The sequence below is a fragment of the Canis lupus genome, chromosome 9 (assembly GCF_003254725.2).
Source record: "Canis lupus dingo isolate Sandy chromosome 9, ASM325472v2, whole genome shotgun sequence".
Taxonomy (NCBI): domain Eukaryota; kingdom Metazoa; phylum Chordata; class Mammalia; order Carnivora; family Canidae; genus Canis; species Canis lupus.
In genome coordinates this window covers 26,036,700-26,056,968 of record NC_064251.1, presented here as the reverse complement: position 1 = coordinate 26,056,968, position 20,269 = coordinate 26,036,700, and the positions used below count along the sequence as shown (strand labels likewise).

At 57.2% G+C, this 20,269-nt stretch overlaps 3 protein-coding genes across 6 annotated transcripts; all 3 read left to right on the top strand.

Moving 5' to 3' along the window:
• The first annotated feature begins 767 nt into the window (after window positions 1-767).
• Window positions 768-5,456, top strand: HOXB9 (homeobox B9). Its single transcript, XM_025440232.3, has 2 exons — window positions 768-1,399; window positions 4,121-5,456. The coding sequence occupies exons 1-2, from the start codon at window positions 883-885 to the stop codon at window positions 4,354-4,356; spliced, it is 753 nt and encodes a 250-aa protein (XP_025296017.1). The 5' UTR covers window positions 768-882; the 3' UTR covers window positions 4,357-5,456.
• Window positions 1,262-15,323, top strand: HOXB8 (homeobox B8). Of its 3 annotated transcripts, none has more exons than XM_035721484.2 (4): window positions 1,262-1,399; window positions 12,259-12,458; window positions 12,763-13,234; window positions 14,148-15,323. In XM_035721484.2, the coding sequence occupies exons 3-4, from the start codon at window positions 12,811-12,813 to the stop codon at window positions 14,453-14,455; spliced, it is 732 nt and encodes a 243-aa protein (XP_035577377.1). In that variant the 5' UTR covers window positions 1,262-1,399; window positions 12,259-12,458; window positions 12,763-12,810; the 3' UTR covers window positions 14,456-15,323. The 3 variants fall into 3 exon arrangements, with proteins under 3 accessions (XP_035577377.1, XP_035577376.1, XP_025296021.1); XM_035721483.2 differs by having other exon boundaries at window positions 12,259-12,485; XM_025440236.3 differs by having other exon boundaries at window positions 12,259-13,234; window positions 14,151-15,323.
• Window positions 15,324-15,570: 247 nt separating this feature from the next.
• On the top strand, window positions 15,571-20,186 carry HOXB7 (homeobox B7). 2 transcript variants are annotated; one of them, XM_049114776.1, is made up of 3 exons: window positions 15,571-15,881; window positions 16,074-17,178; window positions 19,358-20,186. In XM_049114776.1, exons 2-3 carry the CDS (start codon window positions 16,779-16,781, stop codon window positions 19,609-19,611), a joined length of 654 nt encoding a protein of 217 aa, XP_048970733.1. In that variant the 5' UTR covers window positions 15,571-15,881; window positions 16,074-16,778; the 3' UTR covers window positions 19,612-20,186. The 2 variants fall into 2 exon arrangements, with proteins under 2 accessions (XP_048970733.1, XP_025296023.1); XM_025440238.3 differs by having other exon boundaries at window positions 15,571-17,178.
• Window positions 20,187-20,269: the final 83 nt, after the last annotated feature.

The window sequence follows — 20,269 nt, the reverse complement described above, 5'->3', positions numbered from 1 at the left end:
TCTCAGCTACGGAGGGGTCAGTAGAAGCTCCCAGGCCTGTAAACCTCCCAACATAGTCACAGAGAGCCCTCCAAAGCTGATAACGCCCTATAAACCTCCCCCTCAACTTCTCTCCCATCTCTTTTACTTCATCTCCGGTGGATTGCCGCTGCACTGCTGTTTAATAAACATCTTGTGTCAAGGGGACGGAGGAGAGGAAACGAGGCCTGCGGGGTGGAGTGGCAGTGCGTTGGGTGGGGGGACAGGACCACCTCCTCCTTAATTATGCTGTGGACCTCTCGGTCTGCGCCCTGGTCTGGATCTCCCCCCGCCCCCCCCCCCCCCAGCTCTCCCTCTCTTCCTCCCGGACCCGCCTGGGGAGAGGGTTCCACAGCCTGCATCCCTCCCGAGGCAGCCCGCTGCTTTCCCTCCGCCTCTCCTCCGCCCCCGCCGCCCCATGTCGAGAACAACCCCCCTTCCTGCAAAAAGAGGGGGGGTGGCGGGCGGCCGGCAGCTCGGGCTGAGGTTACGTGGCCGCCGGAGCCCTGACGTGATAGCACATTGCATCAGCATAAAACAATCCATCCTCGATATGGAATGCGGTGCGGACGGATGACAGCGAGAGCGCAGCCCCCTCGCCCGATTGATTTATGTTGGAGCTGACGCTTTATCAGGCAGTCGGAAAAACTTTGACCAATCATTTTGCAAGGAGCGCTGAGCCGGGCTGCTCCACTGTACTTTGTTGGCTGAGAAGTTGAGCAGGGGGTGGGGGTGGGAGGGTGGGGGGCCGGGGGGGTCGCGTCCGAAAGCCCTCACACCGGTCTGGGTGCCACCTCTCCCTGCTTGGGCGCCGCCGCGCGAGCGCTTCCCTTCCCCCTGCGAGCGCCCGGATAATGTCTGAGAATGTCCATTTCTGGGACGCTTAGCAGCTATTATGTCGACTCGATCATAAGTCACGAGAGTGAGGACGCTCCTCCAGCCAAGTTTCCTTCCGGCCAGTACGCGAGCCCCCGGCAGCCGGGCCACGCGGAGCACCTGGAGTTCCCCTCGTGCAGCTTCCAGCCCAAAGCGCCGGTGTTCGGCGCCTCCTGGGCGCCGCTGAGCCCGCACGCGTCCGGGAGCCTGCCGTCCGTCTACCACCCCTACCTGCAGCCCCAGGGCGTCCCGCCGGCCGAGAGCAGGTACCTCCGCACCTGGCTGGAGCCGGCGCCGCGCGGCGAAGCTGCTCCGGGGCAGGGCCAGGCGGCGGTGAAGGCGGAGCCGCTGCTGGGCGCGCCTGGGGAGCTGCTCAAACAGGGCACGCCCGAGTACAGTTTGGAAACTTCGGCGGGCAGGGAGGCCGTCCTGTCTAATCAAAGACCCGGCTACGGGGACAATAAAATTTGCGAAGGAAGCGAGGACAAAGAGAGGCCGGATCAAAGTAAGTTATAAAAAGTGAGGAAATACCAGGCCGAAGGCCAGGCGAGGGGGAGGGGAGGGGAGAGGCAATAAACTGCGGACAATGTGAAGGGAGACCGCGGCGGTGGCCGGAGAGCGAGCGGGGGAGGAGAGGAGAGGGAGGGAGGAAGGAAGGAAGGAAGCCAGCAAGCTGGGTGCCCCCGAAGGGGAGACTGAGGCCGCGGGAGAAGCGCCGCCCCCACTCCTGTGCGTCCTGGAGGGGACTGGGGCGCAGGCACCACCTCGCTGGTCTCTCGGCCTCCCTTCCCCCACTCCCCCGGGGCTCGGCGCTCGGCGCTCGGGGCTCAGAGCCCGGGAGGAGGCTGACGACGGCCGGCCGGGAGAGGGGCTGGCGGGGCCGGGGCCCGGGACGCAGCCGGCGAGGCCGAGAGCCCGCGCGGGCGAGGGCTGGAGCGCACGGGGCTGCCCGGGGCCGCGCTGCTGGCAGAGCTCCCCGCGCCACGCGCAGACCGTAAAAGCCGGCCAAGGGGAAGTGGGAGGGGGCTCATTAGGATTTTATTTGCGATGCAACAGCTTGGCGGAGGATTGTTCCTAGCAGATCTCACGCAGTAGCCGCTCGGGGTCCGCAGCCGGCGCCGGGAGGGGCGGGGAAGCCCAGAACCCGGCGACTGAGCCCCCTCCCCGGATGCGCCGGCCCCTCCCCGGGAGCCTTCCCTCCGGCCGCCCCCTCCCCTCCTTGGCATCCTCGCCTGGGTTGCAGCTTCCTTTTCTGCAGCCCCCGCTGCGCTCCGCGGGGCTCCCTGGCCCCAGTCGGAGCTGTCCGCCTCTCCGGGAGTGCGGGAATCGCTTCTGAACTTCGGGGCTGACAGCCAGAGTGGAGAAGGAGAGATCCCGAAGGGACCCTGGGGAGAGGAAGGGTGGGGGGAAGGAGGCTTGCGGAAAGGCGGAGAACTTTACTATCCGATGGTAGTTACCCCTCATCTCCCACTCCTCCAAAAGTACCTCCGCCAGGAACCCCAGTCTGGCTAATTTCCAGGAGGTGCTGCTGGCTGGATGTAGGGTGGGGGGAGTCTCCTGCTTTTCATTTCTAAGGTTGAGAAAAGCAAATTGGTTGGGGGCTCTTAACTCCAAACAATTACCCCCACGCTGGCCGGAACAAGTCCTCACTTCTTACTCTTTTGGGGGAGTGAGGGTCAGATTTTTTTTTTTTTTAAGTTTCTGCTTGCCCTGCCAGATTTCCCATCAACAGAGTGGCCCACAGGCCCTTTGGGGCACCCTTGTCTGCTGGAGGATAGAGAGCTGCCCCACGCCCCTGAGGCCCCTGGCAGGGCCCTACCACCTCCAGCCTGCCCGGATTAATAAGGACAACTAGCGTTTGGGTAACACGGGCTCTTCCCCAAACCTCCCGACTCACACCCAACCAGACCCCCATCCCAAACCTCCAAACTCTGCCTGGAAAGCCCATTACTGCAAGGCAGTGGTTTGGCTAGGATCAATTATTAACAGTTTTTTTCCTCTTTCATATTTAATGCGGCTGCGGGTCCCATCCCAGGCAATCACATTAAGGAAATAGCACTGCAAATTGGTAAGACACGGTACTTAGTGTAGGAGGAACCAGAGTATTTTTAAAAAAATATATTCAGTGCTTTTCATTTGGGGAGAAGAATCTAGCAAAGGGTGGCTGTTATTTTTAATTGGCTCTGCTTTATTTGGCAACTTTTCTGAGTTGGGGGGGGGAGGTCAGGGAGAAAGCCGGTGAAAAGGAGACAAGTCTGTATATATTTTGTTTCCCCTTACCCTCCCTTCCACTCAATTATCCCTTTCTCTGCTCCTTCTCACCACATGGAGACAGTTGGAGTTAGGTGTGCTGTGAAGGGCTTTCTGTTACCCCCTCATCATCCATGGCTCCCCACCTTGGGACTGGAGCAATCTTGCCTCCCAATTTCCCTGAACTTGCTTTAACCAAAATGCGAGCTGAGCAGGAGCGGAAAAGGAGAGACTATTGCAACCATAAGTTATCTGTGAGCCCCCGGCGCTCCCTTGTCCACAGGCTGGAGTTGATAAATGGTTGCAATTGGGTTGCATGTGAATTGGAGTGTGCTGGATGTTTGCGTCTCTAAGTGCAGATCCATGTTTGCGAGGTGTGTGTGTGCGTGTGTGTGTGTGTATGGACAAGATATCTACAGACACACATGCCTGATGCCATGTGGCCAGGAAATGCAAGCTTGTGATTAAGGCAGGATGCACTCTGACTGGACTGGAGAGCCAGGTCTCTTGGCTGTGGCTCTGGCTGAACAGAAGCAGCTCTCCCCCAGCCCAACCTTTCTCTTACCTCCCAGAACTAGGGCCAGGTCCCTTCAGGTCAGCTACCTCTGGTTAGTCTGGTGGTGCTGGGGGGGTGGCTGGGTGGGGGGCGTTTTAGCCATGCAGGGCTTTGACCTGAGTCCTAACCAGTGGGGACCCAAGCAGAGAAAGAGATCTTGAGGTGGGCAAAGCTTTGGAAATGCTGAGAAGCCTGGTACATGTTTAGCTCCACTCTGTCCAAGTAACTCTCACCTGGAGGTGTCAATAGCAACTCCTGGCCCATCTCTGGGACCCTTTCTGGGAATGCAAAGGCCCAGGTTCCCTCTCTGCAATGCAAGATGGGGGAGTGAAGGCCAGGGGTAAGTCCTCTTCTGAAGGAGAACATGGGGGCCTTTCATCCCCCTTCCTTTCTTTGATTCTATCGCTGCTTCTCTTTCAGCCAACCCCTCTGCCAACTGGCTGCACGCTCGCTCTTCCCGGAAAAAGCGCTGTCCCTACACCAAATACCAGACGCTGGAGCTAGAGAAGGAGTTTCTGTTCAATATGTACCTCACCAGGGACCGTAGGCACGAAGTGGCCAGACTCCTCAATCTGAGTGAGAGACAAGTCAAAATCTGGTTTCAGAACCGGCGGATGAAAATGAAGAAAATGAATAAGGAACAGGGCAAAGAGTGAAGACACCCCCCCCCTTCCCCAGCCCTCCCCGCCCCTTCCCCATCTCACGCTTATTTATAAGTGATGGCTGCAGGGCCAGTGCTGTCTGGGATGTATTCAAGTGAATGGGGAAGGGAGTCTTTCTCTTCAAAGTCCTTTTCTGCATCTAGAGCATCTCTTTTCCTTTGCCCTTACCTGTCCTTCTCTTCTCCCTGAGCCTCAGAAGGAAGTTTTGTTGATTTAGAAGATAGACATGTAGTTGGTTTCTAACAAGGTAATGGGCCACAAGGAAAGAGAGACCCTAGTCGAGCCCCTAGCAATCTCCTTAATTTTTCTGGGAAGCCCCCAGCCCTTCACTTCCAGCCTACCTATCTTCACCCCTTACTCACACCTATCCCAGAGTCACCCAGAGACACTCCAACTGCATACAGCCCCACAGAAGTCCACATACATAAAGCCTGTAATAACAGGGAAAGCTCGCAGCCAACACTCAAATGAAGTGACACCCCAAATGCAGACCATCGCACCCCAAATCTGGTAGAACAGCCCTCAGGCCACCAGCAAGCCCAGGTTTTACCCTTGATACAAATATACATCAAGAAGATGTCTAGAGACACACTCCTGAATGAGGCTCTCTGAGGCCCAAAGGGCTCAGCATCACCATACCGTCTCTATGGAATCCCCAGTTCTATCCCATCTGGACCCAAGGGCAAATGGGAGTAAACGGGCCCCCGGCTGGTGGGCTAGAAGGGGCAAGGAAAAGCAGCAGTGGTCTTATGAAGGCATCCCCGGACTTGTGAAGGTGTTCCACACACACACATTTTGTTGCAGGAAATGTTTAATTCTGCATGTTTTTTCCCCTCTCCTTCCAACAAAAGGAGGTCACATCGTGGGTCGTAAGCCTTGACAATGTTGTCTGTCCGTTCATCTGTGCCCCGCTTGACAGAGACTGTAGCTTCTCTTGCTCTGCCCCGGCCCTGCGTTCTTCCGCACCCTCCCCAGCTCCGAAATCAACTCTGTTTCGGCCGAATCCACCTTGCACCAGCGAGTCAAGCCACCCCTTGGAGAAGCCCCCCCACCTCCACCCCCTCTCCATCCTCCACTAGCGCAACCCTAGGAGAGAGACAGGAAAGCCAGGTCAGGAGAGTCCTATTGAGAATTTATTGTGAATCGATCCCGGAAGATCCCCGAAGCTCCCTTCCGGGATAACTGGTGGAGGACAGGGAGGAGCAAAGGCTCCGGCGCGGGGAGCCCGGCGCGTCCCTCCCCATCCTGCCCACCACTGGCCCAAGCGGAGGAGCCCGGGCCGGCGGCTGCCCGCCCCAGCACGCGACGAGCCCTGCCCCGGCGCCCGCCGGCCTTGCCTCCCGCGACTCGGGCCTGGACGGCCGTCTCCTCGGCTGCTGCGCGCGATTCTGCGCAACGCGGTCCCGCGTGCAAAGGAAAAGAGGCGAAACCGCACCTAGGCAGCAGGCCGAAGCTTCCTCTCTGCTTCCCCTCTTCCCTGCTCCCCCATCTGTCCAGCCCCCTTCAATTTCATGAACTCTTCTTGCTCCCGCTTCTCCCGACCCTGCAAGGGAACATTCCAGTAGAACTTTGTTTGTTTGGGTTTTTTTTTTTTTTGCCTTGTCGGTGGCTGTCGTGAAATTGTGCTGTGTTTTGTGATTTCTTTGGGGGTGATCGTCTCGCGTGTTTTCAGTTGTCGCTTATATCGGGAGGGTTGTGGGTGGGAATGGGGAGGGCGAGGGGCCTAGAGCTCTGGTTGTTTGTTTTGGAAGAAAAAAAAAGAAAAAAGAACAAAAAAATATATATCACTCTAGAAATAAATCTCTCCGTGTCTCATTCTGTGTTGGCCCTCCTCACCTGGCCAGAGGTGGAGGTCCTAGTTCCAAGAGGACAGCTTGGGGGAGAAAGGGGGGGGGAGAGACTCCTGTGCCCAAGAGGTGTCTCCTTAGACCTAGCAGAGCAGGCTCCCTGGTGGAGCTGAGAACTGGTCTGGACCCAAGGTCCCAAGACCTCTGCTTAAACTGAGCAAGAGCCTTCCAACAGGAGAGCTGGGAGACTGGAGGGGGATGAAAGGAAAGATTGGTGGTTTGGAGAGGGGTCTGGGTCTGCAGGGAGCAATGAAATCTTCCTCTAAAGTGGCACTGGAGACCTCACTACCCACTCCAGGGCCAGAGGGAGGGCAAGGCCTGCCCTGCTACTCCTGAAAGCCGTTCCTCTCTTCAGGTGGCTGAGAGCATCACCTTGGTTTGGCCACTTAAAAATAGCATGCAAGTGGGGAAGGCACTCACTTCCTTCAGCTATCCCTGCAGCAGGGCTACTGGCTGGGGATAGAGGCTTTAGGAAGGCCAGGCTGTCCTTCTTTCCACTCCAGAGGAGTGAATCTCTTAGGGTTCTGGCCCTCAGTTGGAGTTTGAGGCACCGATGTGAGCTACAGGGTGCAGCCTTGGTGTAAGGCCTGTGGAGTCTGGAAGCGGGAGAGGCCTGAGCAGGGGGGGTCCCATAGATAGGAAGGGACAGGGAGTTTGGGAGTGGAACAGAAATGTCTCAGGAGAGAAAGAGAGAGAGAGAGAGAATCCACTTCCCACTCAGACCCCAGAACTCACTTGGGTTTCCAGAAGCACCTTTCCATCCCTATCAGATTGTGGCGTCCCGCCAGGGCCTCTTTTGAGGACCGCTGTTCCCCGAGGCCTGGCCTGTCTCAGCCGGGCGTGGGGATTCGGCTGCTGTCCGGCTGGCGCTGGGGAGCCGGCCGCCAGCCCCGGAGCCTCCTGCCAGGCCCACCCCAGCGGCGCTGCAGCCCGCAGAGCCCCAAGGTCGCGGGAGAGGTGGGGACAAAGCGTGACCCGAGCGAGAGGCGCCTGGACGCGGAAAGGCCAGGCCTACCCCTCTCCAGCGAACGCAAGGCGGCCGCGGACAGCTACCTAGAGTAGCAGGAGGCAGGAGAAGGCGAAGCTCTGGGCTCCCGCAGGGCCGGGACCGCATCCTCCAAGGAGGGAGGGTTCCGTTCATTCGGGCTGTAAAATGAATCTGGCTTTAGAGCTTGTGTAGACTAGGCTCCCTCCGCATCCCCGGCTGCCGGAGCCGGGGAGCCGGCCGGGGCGGAGGGTGAGCCCCAGCGGGCACCGGCTTCCTCCGGGAGGAAAGGCAAAGGCGCGGCTGGAACCGGCCGGGAGCGGCGGGGTAGGGGGCCTGGCCTCCCGGGGAAGCCTCCGGCGGGCGGCGGCGTCTGGGTCCCGAGCCCGGGGTGGCTTCTTTAAAGACAAACAAAGGCGAGGATGCGGAGGCTGGGAAGCCGGAGATGGGGAAATCTGCTGTCATAAAAGAGAGCGAGCGAGGCAAGAGAGGGAGACCGCGAAGAGTGCGCGACGGAGAAGCCGGGAGAGGAATTCAATGCCGTGTGCGCAGCAATAAAAGAATATGACCGCTATAAAAGTTTATAGCGTATAAATTTCTGAAGGTTAAGGAACTAAACAGCAGCAAAGCAAACAGTGAGGGGAAACTTTCCGGAGCCGAGAGAGAGAGAGCCGTAGCTGGGCCTGGGCTCTGGGGCCGGCGGGTGCACGGGAGGGCCCCCTGGGCTCTGGAGCCCCCATCCACACCCGCCCCGGGGGCCGCGGGGCCGCGGGGATCGGGGTTTCCGGGGAAGGGGGGCCCAGGGTGCAAAGGGAGGAAAAGAGGGAAGAACACTTTGTTGTCACAAATGCTTCAGAGAACGCAGTTCGGGCCATTTTCTTTGTTCTTCGCACCCCCTCCAGAACCGGGCGTCATAAACGAGAAGCCCCCTGCGCACACGCACACACACACACACACACACACACACACATGCACACACACGGGTCCGGCGGGGCCAGACGTCTGGGCGCGGCAGCCTCTTGATCCTTTTACAGCCCCATCCCACCCTCCCAGGCCTCTTCTCTCCCCCACCCCAAAAGCCCAATTGTTTCTTCTCAGAATTTGAAACAATCGTGTTGGGTTTGAAAAGTGCTCGGCTCCCCCTTTTACGGGCCATAAACGGTGCACTGCCTGGCGGTCTCCGCCAGAAATTAGGGGTTTGAGGTTGGAGGCTGAGAGGGTGGAGGGCCGGGGGTAAGTAGGAGATGAAAAAAGCTTATGGGTTCTTTTTTCCCTTCCCTACACCCCAGCCTTTTTTTCTTTTTAGCTTATCTGCACAATTTCATGAGCCATTTCCTGATTTCCGTTGCCTTTTCTGTCGCCTGTTCTCGTCTCCCTCCCCCTTTTCTGCTAATAATGAAAGTTTCTCTCGACGCTCGCCTGGTTGGCAGGCTCTCCGGAGAAACTGGCCGAGCCGGTGGCGGCGGCGGGGCCTTTTCTCAGAACAGCCGCTAGATGGCACCCTTGCTCCACGTGAAAATCCCCGGTGCGGCGGCTGCGGACTCTGGCGGCTGCTCATCGCACCTTGGTCGGGCCCGGAATCTCTGAACTGAGCGCTACCAAAAGTCATGAATAATTAGCGCGTAATAAAAATATAGGGTTCATTATGGCCGTTTCCCCCATTTTATAGATTTTAGATAGAGTGTATTACCCCCTCTCCCCTCAAATGGTCAATTTTCTGAATTTACCCCAGGAGGAGGTGTCAGTGCTTCTCACCCATTTTCTGTGGTCGGCAGGGCAACAAATGCATGAAAACGGGGAACGATAATAATAATAATAGGAAAATGGGAAAAAATAAAAGAGGAGAATTGGCTCTGAAAAATGAGATTTTCCGGGAGGGGGGCTAGATGAAGGTCTGCGGATGCGGGTGAGCAGGTCAGGTGAAAGGGGAAAGCCGGCAGAAGAAGGTCGGACGCAGAGGAAGCTGCCCTGAAACGGGATCAGCAGCAGAGGGAACCGGGTGAGCCAGCCCGGGGTCTGGGGGTACAACTGGAGGGGGGGTAGGGAGTAGATCCCCGGCTTTGTGGGCATTCGGAGGTGCCCAGAGCCGGCAGGGCTGATGAGCACCGGCTGAGGCTTCAGAGCCTTTGTACGGGTCCGGGGCTGGGAGCGCGCCGGTGACCCAGGCGCGGGGCAGGGGCTCCCCCAGAACGGGCGCGGCGCGGGGAGGTCTCGTATTTTTCTCGGTGGTTCTGCTCGTCCCAAGTTGGGAAACCAAAAAAAGTGTGCGTTTTCCGGATGGATGTGGGGGGCAGGCACGGTGGCAGGAAGCAGGAGCTCGGTTCTCCCCGCATTGCGTGGCTTCCAGGTGAGAGCTCGGGCTCCGTGCGCCGAGGCCGCCCCGGCAAACCTTGGGGGTGAGGGTCCTTTCGCAAATTAGCAGCTGGAGGCCTGGACTCGGGCAATTTTCCTTCTGAGACCCGCGCACGCTGTCTGCCCATAACCCTTTTAATTCCAAATCTCCCATTTCCTCTCGGGCCAGCCTGATCCGTGTCCCCCATCCAGACAAACCTGCCTGAGAAACACACACACACACACACACACACACACACACACACACACCCCTCCTTAAAATTAGCCCCGCCGAGGTTTCTCTTGCTTCCCCCAGGACCTGGTGCAAAGAGGCAAGCGGAGTTTCTCAACTTGAGTTTCTCTAATAAATCTGTGCTCCGTTGGGTGTTTATAAATTATCTCCTAGCTCTTTCTTGTTTTTTCTTATAATAGAAACATTTTCCCTCCATCAGGAATTTCTGGCACAGTGTAGGGATGATTTAGAACAAGCCATTGAATTTCTACCTCACCGGTGAGTCCTCAAATCATGACCATAAAATCCCCCGCACTTGATAAAAATGTTCTCTTCGGCAACAACTTAACTCTCCCTTCCGCTGCCTCACCGCCCCCTCAGCCTCGCGCTGAAAATCCAAGACCACTTCTCTCTCCTCTTCTCCCCTCTCTCCATCCCTTTCAGCCCCTCTCCCATTCTCCTGATTCACTTTTGAAGGACCAAGTGGCTCTACTGGTAACTTCCCCTTGGAAAAAGCTGATGGTTTCATTTTTACAAAGGCTGGGATAAATGGGATTCCCCCCTCCCCCAGCACCCTTCCAAAAGCAAACCACTCTCTGGTGAATAAACGGTGGCTTGAATGTGTTTGTGAAGGCTCTACCTTTGTTACTAAAAATATTCATTCTTTCTCCCCCTCTCCTTTTCCCTTCTTTCTTTCCTTTCCTTGGCCAGTGAGCCGATTCAGGAGGCCATTGGTTGGGACCCTGAGACTGGGGCCTTCAAAAACCTGGCCACCATCCTCAGTAGGCCGGGTAGGCTGGGGGAGGCTAAGGCAGGAGAGGGTGGCACCCACTCAGCTCGGCCCTGTGCCCCAAACCCCAGGTCCTCAGGTCTGGAGAGAGAGGGCTGGGCTTAACTACAGGCTCCCCAAGGGGAGAGGAGAGAATATGGGGGACTCCGTGGCCTTGCTGCATCCAAATCCCTGTTACCTCAAGGTCAGTTTGGTAGTGATGATGGCTCAAAGGACGCTGAAAGCGAAGAGGTGCCCCCACCCCATAATAAACTCTGCAGCCTCTGCCTAGAGCAGAGAAGAGGACGGGACAGTGAGCATCAAGACCAAGCACCTGGGCCTCCAGGTCTGGCAGCAGCCACCAAGGCCCTTCCCTCCCTTTGATGTGCTGATGGGCTTGGTGGTACCTCCTCACCCTAGGGTGCCACGGAAGGTGCAGAGGACTGGCCTGGAAGGTTGGGAGCCAACTGAGCCTGGTTAGCAGGTCCCAAGGCCTGGGTGCAGGAGTGGGACAGCCCAGCTGGGCATTATCCTGCTAGTGGCACCAGGCCCCTCTCCCATCACACAGAGTGGGACCCTCAAAGCACTGACTAGAGACCCTCCTCCCCATTCCAGCACCTCTCCAGGCCAAGAAGGTTGTGCAATACCGAAGAATTGGTAGTTGCAGGGCGAACTTTGCTCCCTGCCTCACCACTGTCCATTAACCAGAAAGTTTCTCCGCCCCCCCCACTCCCTCCTGGTCCCTCCTCATGTCTTGCAGGTCCCCTTCTCCAAAGAAAATTCTTGCTTGTTTGTTTAATGAGAGAAAGTTGGTGAGTGGCCTGGGTGGGGCAGAGAGGAGGTGGTTTGGGGGCTCCAGAGAAGGGGGTGGGGGCAGGTGCTGGCCACAGCTGAAGGAGGTGAAAATCTCAGAAAAGTAACCGTTTGCGCCGAAAAAAACCCATAATCGTTCTCATTTCGGCTTCGTCACCCCCACCGCGCTGCAGTCGGGCGGCGGGGCGTTCGAAGCTGCAGTTTTATAGCTGTAGAGGAAAGAACTCGTAAAATGCTAACAGCTTTTATGCGCTGCGGCATAAACAACAACAGACTCCGGCTTTATTGCGTTTTATAGTTTGTTAAAGAGTTTACAGCCGTTTTTGGGGGGCCGGTTACCCAGCCAATTCCCTCCACACGATAGTTAAACCTTTATCAATAATAAGGAAATTGATCATTAAAGCCTTAAATATGACTACCTCGTTTGTTTGAAAATATGTTTAGGAGAGGAAGCTGTATGATTTGATAACTTGTATTAAAATACCAATTACATTTATAGGACCTTTTAAAACTCGGCGCAATTAAACCGTGTTCTTTTACATTTTTCCGAAGCGACCCTGACATTTAAAAAGACTCCAACTGCCTCGTTAAAATCGCGAAATTAACAGCGTGCCTACGCCTGGCGCGTTGTGTATGTGTGTGTGCGTGGTTTTTTTTTTTTTTTCCGCGACTCCCCCACATCAGTCTTTGGGGGTGGTCTGCGAAGGTATTTGATTTGTTGTGAGGCGAGAGATATCTCATTAATGTAGGTAGTTAAACAGATTTAATCCGTATTCATTCTCTCTCTCACCCCCTCTCCCTCTACCCCCCCTCTCCCTCTCTCCCCCTCGCTCTCCCTGGGTGTTTTTTTTTTCTTCCCTTCCTTTTTTTTTTTTTTTTTTCCGCTCTCTCCTCACTCCCTGGCGCTCGCTCGCTCTAGCTCTCTCTCTCGCTCGCTCTCTCTCGCTCGCACCCTCGCTCTGCGTTCTGTCCGGGAGGAGTACGGAGAAGCCAATAGGATGCGGGGGCTCTAATGGATGCAAATGATCATGAAAAGACAGTGCAAAATATGAAACAACTCATTTGCAGGGAAGTAAATCACCGAAAACTGTTTATGAACTGGCATCCCTTCTTCGAAATGTAAAGCGAGGACCTCTTTAAGTGGCGGTATATTTTTGTTTGGGGGGTGGGGGGTGGGGGGAGGGCGAGCGAGCCGCGGCTGCCATGCAAGCTTAGACTTTTGGAGGCTTCGCTGTCCTTTTCTATTCCTGGAAATCACAAAAAGTGTGGCGGCTTCGAGATCTTCTTCGCCTTTTCTTTCTTTTCTTTTTTCCCCCTCCTCCCTTTCCCTCTCCTTTCCTGGCGAGGGTGACTAGGAGCCGGCGAATCCGCGTTTTTTTCTCTCTCTCCCTCCCTCTCCCCCTCCCCACCCCCTCCCCAACAGCCCCCAACTACAGCCGCCGCCGCCGCCGCCGCCTCAAAATTCAATAAAATGAGCTCTTATTTCGTCAACTCACTGTTCTCCAAATACAAAACCGGGGAGTCCCTGCGCCCCAATTATTATGACTGCGGCTTCGCCCAGGACCTGGGCGGCCGACCCACCGTGGTATACGGTCCCAGCAGCGGCGGCAGCTTCCAGCACCCGTCGCAAATCCAGGAGTTCTACCACGGGCCGTCGTCGCTGTCCACCGCTCCCTACCAGCAGAACCCGTGCGCCGTGGCGTGCCACGGGGACCCGGGCAACTTCTACGGCTACGACCCGCTGCAGCGGCAGAGCCTGTTTGGTGCGCAGGATCCAGACCTGGTGCAGTACGCCGACTGCAAGCTCGCCGCCGCCAGCGGCCTGGGCGAGGAGGCCGAGGGTTCAGAGCAGAGCCCGTCGCCCACACAGCTCTTCCCCTGGATGCGCCCGCAAGGTGAGCTCGCGGCGGGTCCGGCCGGGGCCAGAGGGGAGACCGCAGGGCCCCGAGCCGGGCAGGGGGCCCGCCAGGCCGGGAGCGTTTCCTCCAGCTCCTGGAAGACATGCCTGCTCCCATCGGATCGCCTCCCACTTCTTTCCTCCTTCTTCCCTCCTTCCCTCCCTCCTTTCCTCCCTCCTTCCCTCTCTCCCTTCCTTCCTCCCTTTTTTCCTTCCTTCCTTCCTTCCTTCCTTCCTTCCTTCCTTCCTTCCTTCCTCCCTCCCTCCCACCCTCCCTTTCCTTTTTGTTTCCCTTGAAGGGGGGTCGCTAAGCGACATTTCCTGAATCCATAAACCCCTCACCCGGCCTTACTTTTCTTCTTCTCATCCTTCCCCCCCCCCCTTTTACTGTTTTATGGGGGTAGTGGAGAGAGGGTGGTGGGAGTGGGGGCGCTCAACTTTTGCACTTCTCAATTGCTTTATAGTTTAATTACCCTGAAGAAACTTTTCTTCTGGGGCAGAGGCTCTGGGGGCTTTTCAAGGTGGGTCCATTCGTCCCCATCCCAGCTTTTTTTATTCTTATTTCCCTCCTTCTTCACATCCTTCCTTCTAAAGTTTATGGCACTTTTAATAGATTTGAACCACCTCCACCCAACTCTCTGGTGCTGGTTAGCAGAGGAGGGGGCTCCCCCCTTCTGGCTCCCTTAGATTCAGTGGTGTCTGATCCCTCTCACCACCACCACCACCCTACCCCCCACCCCCCACCCCGACCGCTGATCTCGGCCTCCCCTCCCCTGCAAGGGGTAGAAGGTCCCCTGCCCTTATTATACTGGTCTCCTAGGCTGGTTCACGAATCTTCCAACCTTCTCCGTCTCTGCCCTCTCCCCCCTCCCTCCCCCCCACCCCTGTCTCGCCCTTTCCCCCATTCCCAGCAGCCGCCGGACGCAGGCGAGGCCGACAGACCTACAGCCGCTACCAGACCCTGGAGCTGGAGAAGGAGTTCCTATTTAATCCCTATCTGACTCGCAAGCGGCGGATCGAGGTATCGCATGCGCTGGGACTGACAGAGAGACAGGTCAAAATCTGGTTCCAGAACCGGAGGATGAAGTGGAAAAAAGAGAACAACAAAGACAAGTTCCCCAGCAGCAAATGCGAGCAGGAGGAGCTGGAGAAACAGAAGCTGGAGCGGGCCCCGGAGGCGGCGGACGAGGGCGACGCGCAGAAGGGCGACAAGAAGTAGGCTCCAGCTGGGACTGCCAGGGCCGCGGCCGCCCTCGGTCCGTGGGTCCCCCCGGACCTCACCGCCGCCGCCCGCCCCCGCCCGAGAGAGCTCTGGCCCCGCGAGCAGGGCCCGGAGCCCGGCCTCCCGCCGCAGCGTCCCCCGCCGCGCCAGTCCCCCGCTAGTGGTAGTATCTCGTAATAGCTTCTGTGTGTGAGCTACCGTGGATCTCCTTCCCTTCTCTCGGGGGCCGGGGGAGGGGGGACAAGAAAAGGATTTTGAGCAAGGACTCCCTCGCCCTGCGAGGGTGAGCGGCTGCGGCTGGCTGAGCCCCCCCAAGCCCCCGCCCCGTGTAAAAAGCCTCCTTGTGCAATGGTCTTTTTTCCTTTGAACGTGCTTCTTTGTAATGACCGAGGTACCGATTTCTGCTAAGTTCTCCCAACAACATGAAACTGCCTATTCACACCGTAATTCTTTCTGTCTCCCTCTCCCTCTCCTTCTCTCTCTCTCTCTCTCTCTCTCTCTCTCTCTCTCCCCGTCCTCATTTCCCCCTCCCAACCCCTCTCTCCCCGCTGCCCTCCCTAGCTCGCTGGCTTTCTCTCTTGCTTCTCTTTTCCTCCCAACACCCGCCCCCCACCGCCTTTGGTTTGGCAATTTCGTCTTAAGTGTTTCTCAAAAGAGGTTACTTTAGTTAGCATGCGCGCTGTGGGCAATTGTTAAAAGTGTTCTTAGGTTTACTGTGAAGAGAATGTATCCTGTATCCGTGAATTGCTTTATTGGGGGGTGGGAGGGCTAATTATATATTTTGTTGTTCCTCTATACTTTGTTCTGTTGTCTGCGCCTGAAAAGGGCGGAAGAGTTACAATAAAGTTTACAAGCGAGAACCCGAGACTGGCCCGGCCCGCGCTCCTCATTTGCCCCCGGCGCCTTGCAGAGCTGGGGGGAGCCGGTCACCCGGCTCCTGCGCCCGCCAGGCCGGGCCGCCCAGAGGAGGGGGCGGGGGCTGGAGGCAGGTGGTGCGAGTCCCTTGGCCCAGGGGCGCAGGGGGTGAGGGAGGCGGCTGCGCCTGATTGGAGGAGAGAGGAACGGGGGAGGGGAGCCCAGAGAAACCCCCTCCCTTCGCGTTCAGAGGCTGCCGGCGCGAGACCCGGGCGCCCAGGCCACGCTGGAGGGATGCGCCGGGACTGGTGGCTGTATCCCCCGCCGCCTCCCCCTTTGTTTCTGCGGGCCCTCTCCCGTGTGCGCTTGTGTGTGTGCTGGTGTGTGTGTGTGTGTGTGTGTATAAAAGTGGAGCGCAGGGCCGCTGAACAAGCTTATACATTTATTTTTCCCAGATTGGCTGGCTGGCTGAGTGGGTGGCTGGGGGTGGGGGGAGCAGGAGGAGAGAAGAGATGCACTTCCCCGCCTCTCCCTCTTCGCGACTTGGCCACCTTCGCCCAGCTCTGAGGTCGTGGCTCGCCCCCTTCCTTCCCTCGCTGCCCCTGCTGCTCCCGCAGCCACGCTCCACTGAGGCATCCGCCTCCCGGAACCAGGAGAGCAGCATACCCAGGCCGCCCTCCTCCCTTCCTTTCTCTTCCCAGCCACCCCACCCCCTTCCTTTTTTTATTTTCAAACAGTTGTGTTTGTTTGTTTGTTTTAGCCACCACCAGAAACCGCAGCATCCCACGCCCGTGGGCTGGATCCCGCGCCTGTAGGAGCACCCACGAAGCTTCATTCCATCCCTGCCTGTATGTCTGGGGGCACCGAGAGAGCGAGCCAGGAGGCCAGGCTCACCTCCGCCGCTCACCTCGGGAGAACCGGACCAAGGTCCCCGCTAAGGCCCAGCGAGGCTGCACTGGCCCAGATTAATAAAGACCTGACCTGCCCCCACCCGCCCACCCACCCAGTTGCGGGCAATCCCTGCATTTGTTTCTTGTTGGGCAACCGGCTGGGGAGGTGGGTGGTGGTGGTGGGGTGACAACACGGATGGCTCAGAGGTTATTTATTTTCCCTCCTACTCAATCCATTCCTCCCCAAATCTCGCCTGCAAGCTGCCTCCAGCCCAAGAGGGTCGACGGCGGCCCTTGAGCCCCCAGCCCCAATCCGCAGGGCTCGGCTCTCCCATTCATTATTGATCATATTTTATAAATCGAACGCCACACAATTTTTTCCACATTACCGGGAGCCGTGGGGAGGCTGCCGGGCCATTGGCGGAGGGCGCGTCACGTGGGCGGGGTCACGTGGTCCGGAGAGGAAAAAGGGGGTCCTTTTTGGTGTAAATCTGGACTCTAATTCTGTAATATATCAAGGAATCTCGTAAAACCGACACTAAAACGTCCCTGCCTACAAATCATCCGGCCAAATTATGAGTTCATTGTATTATGCGAATGCTTTATTTTCTAAATATCCAGCCGCAAGTTCGGTTTTCGCCACCGGAGCCTTCCCTGAACAAACTTCTTGTGCGTTTGCTTCCAACCCCCAGCGCCCGGGCTATGGAGCGGGTTCGGGCGCTTCCTTCGCCGCCTCGATGCAGGGCTTGTACCCCGGCGGGGGGGGCATGGCGGGCCAGAGTGCAGCCGGCGTCTACGCGGCCGGCTACGGGCTCGAGCCGAGTTCCTTCAACATGCACTGCGCGCCCTTTGAGCAGAACCTCTCCGGGGTGTGTCCCGGCGACTCCGCCAAGGCGGCGGGCGCCAAGGAGCAGAGGGACTCGGACTTGGCGGCCGAGAGTAACTTCCGGATCTACCCCTGGATGCGAAGCTCAGGTAACGCCGCGCACCGAGCCATCCCGAGCCGAGCCGCAGTGGCCCGGGCGCATCCCCCCCCAGGGCGCCCCCTTCCCGGCCAAGTGCCCCTTTCCGCGTCCAGAGTGCTCCCGGTAGGAGGTCGGCCCTGGGGACTCGGCTGCAGCTCCGCCGCAACCCGGCGCGCCGCCCCCACCCCCCCCCCATTTTTGCTCGGTGCTCTCAGGCTCCTTCTGCTCCCCTGGCGGATCTCTCTTCGCCGACGCCTTGGCGCTCCGAGCCCCCCGCCCGCCCCCCACCTTTCCTCCCGGCCTTTTAGCTTTAAATATTTATCAGCCGCGCCGGCACGGGCTGGAGACGAGGCCGTTTGTCTTGTGGAGGAAGGCTGGGGTTTGCAGAGAATAGCCATTAGGGTCTCCCCCCTCCCTTCTCTTTTCCCCGCCGCCGGGGATCTCAGCTCTGGGTGTGTCCCCCAGCCCCAGCTTGGAGGTCTGGGGGAGGGGGCCCGCAGCGCAGAGCAATTCTCCCCTCCCCCTTCCCTCCTAGCCAACCCAGCTCCCCCATTATTCCCTTCTGGACAATTAGAGGTGGGCTCTAGAGGCTTGGCGGGAGGAGGGGGTATGAGAAGAGATGAAGATCCAGCCAGGGACACAGAGCCAGAGAGGCAGGTGGAGAGAGGGGGGCTGAAGCCAAGAGAGATGAGGCTCCTGACCCCCCAGTGAACTTGGGCAGGGAGAAGCAGAACCAGAGAAAGGGTCGGAAGCCTCATCAGACTATGGCTGGCTTCCTCAGGTGCCCTTCCTAGGCCTCCTAAGTGCCCCCCTGGAGAACTGGCCAGCAAGTTTGCAGGTATCATTCCAGAAGGGTGAATGTCCTCAGGGAAGGGACTTGGATTATGCCTTGCCAAATCGTGACTTAGACAGTTCAGGCCACTGAGCCAGCTGCTGCGGAAGCCCCAGGAGACCAGGGCTCCGTGGGGTCTCCTGACTAGCCTGAACCAGACATTCTTCTTAACGCTGCCCTGGACTCAGGGGCCAACCCCAAGGTTCAGAAGGCCCGAGACTTGTGGTCAGAGCCTCCCAATCCAGTCCAAAGAAGCCTGGCTCTTACGCCATCAGTATTGGTGGTCACGGTCTCCATTACCTGCTCCATAATTCAACTGCCTTTCCAGTTGATTTATCAAAGCCCAAATTTTTCTGCTCGTAAACATTTCAGCTTGGCTTTTATCTGACTGGAAATTAAGGCCCCTAAGCCCTCCTCCCATGTCTCCTTCCCAGGAGGGCTGGCACCAGCACCTCCCCCCATACAACATCCCCCAGGGCTCTTCAGGGTTTTGGCCTACTCTGGAAGGCTCTCCTCTACCCTACATCCCCCACCAGCCAGATACTTCATGTTCTACCCCAAACCAGGCTGCTCTCTTCCCCGTGCCTTCCTGGAGGGCCCAAAGGTTGATTTGGAGAACTGGGTTGTCTGGGCAGGTGGGCAGGCAGGACAGCCTAGCCCTGTCTGAACCTGAGCCATTCACTGGAAAAAGAGTCATCAGAAGGCAGCTGCTCTCAGGGAAACTCCAGGCTCCAAGGAAATCTGCAAATTCTCACCTCCTTCTCATTCTATAACAGGCTATGTGTGTGTGTGTGTGTGTGAGAGAGAGAGAGAGAGACAGAGACAGAGAGAAAAAGACAGAGAGAGAGACTGGGTCAGTGTCTGTGAGTCTCCTTTGTTTCCTTTTCTTTTTGGGAAAAGCACTCAGGCCAGGCCTAGAGATCCACTCCAGGGTCACTTGCATGGCTTCCATTGCCTCTTACCCTAAAGACCATCCGGTCAGTACCCAAAAGGGGAATCCTAGGATGCCTGGTCTCAGGGGTGATGGGAAGATTAACCTTCTTTCATCCTACATACACTTCTCAGGTGCAAAGCCTTCAAGAGCCAGCAGGTTAAATCTTGGGCTCAGAACCCCTGGGCTGAAAGCCTTTCTGGGTGGCAAATGGGGACGTTTGCCTCCAGAGGCCTCTAGAAATGCCTGTACAAGGAGGGAAGTGGGAAGGCACACGTTGGGGTATATGGAAAGTAAGAATTTGGTTTCATGGGGAAATGGGCTCTTCCCACCACTGACCCCCAAACCTGAGGTCTGAGAGGGACTCGGGCACTCTCTGGCTTTCCCCACGAGCACTAATTCTTCTCCTTTAAATACTGTGCGCAGGGACGGACCGAAAGCGAGGCCGCCAGACCTACACCCGCTACCAGACCCTGGAGCTGGAGAAGGAGTTTCACTACAACCGCTACCTGACACGGCGGCGGCGCATCGAGATCGCGCACGCGCTCTGCCTCACCGAAAGACAGATCAAGATCTGGTTTCAGAACCGGCGCATGAAATGGAAAAAGGAGAACAAGAGCACGGGCCCTGGGGCCACAGGCCAGGACAAGGCCGAGGTGGAGGAGGATGAGGAAGAGTGAGAGCCAGAGACCCGGTAGAGGAAGAGAGTGAGAGGAAGGGAGAGAGGGTGAAGCCCAGCTCTGAGAACTGAACCAGGAAACTCAAATTAAATAGGGAGGGGGAAAACTATTTAAGTAGCGGAAAGCAGTTTAAAATTTTTTAAGGAGAGAAGGTGAAGTTTTGGTTTCTTAACACTGAAAAAAAATACTACCTATAGAAAAGTCCGTCGGGTGTGTTTTGTACAATATGGGAAGAACATCACCTACCTGTTCTGTAGATTTTCTGCCTCCCCTTTTCTATGTCGCTATTGTAAGGTCTTTGTAAAATTTTGCTGTTTTGTAAGGCCCCTTTCTTTGATGCTGTCTTTGTGGTCTGTGGGTCTGGACTCATTCGTGTGGTTCCCCGTCCTCCTGAGCCCCCGCCTTCCCAGTAGCAGCATTGAAGGGGCCTTAGGCAGCCCTATGGACCCACCAACTAGCTCAAGTGTCCCCTCTGTGCACCTGGTCTGCCCGATGCTCCTTGCTCCCGCCAGCCCCTGTGATCCTCGTTACATCTTATGTGTACCTGAAGAAATAAAACACAGTTTAAAAATGAACAGTTGCCCTATTTTCTGTTTCCCTAAAGCTGGGGGGTTGTGGCTAGTGGTGGTGGTAACAGGGTTAGCCGTGCATCCCAGAG

Bases quoted from the DNA above. Each gene is read 5' to 3' on its own strand.
- HOXB9 (XM_025440232.3), top strand. From the start codon at position 883: ATGTCCATTTCTGGGACGCTTAGCAGCTATTATGTCGACTCGATCATA. The intron at 1,400-4,120 runs GTAAGTTATAAA...CTTCTCTTTCAG, and splicing joins CAAAGAGAGGCCGGATCAAA to CCAACCCCTCTGCCAACTGG.
- HOXB7 (XM_049114776.1), top strand. From the start codon at position 16,779: ATGAGTTCATTGTATTATGCGAATGCTTTATTTTCTAAATATCCAGCC. The intron at 17,179-19,357 runs GTAACGCCGCGC...TACTGTGCGCAG, and splicing joins CCCCTGGATGCGAAGCTCAG to GGACGGACCGAAAGCGAGGC.
- HOXB8 (XM_035721484.2), top strand. From the start codon at position 12,811: ATGAGCTCTTATTTCGTCAACTCACTGTTCTCCAAATACAAAACCGGG. The intron at 13,235-14,147 runs GTGAGCTCGCGG...CCCCATTCCCAG, and splicing joins CCCCTGGATGCGCCCGCAAG to CAGCCGCCGGACGCAGGCGA.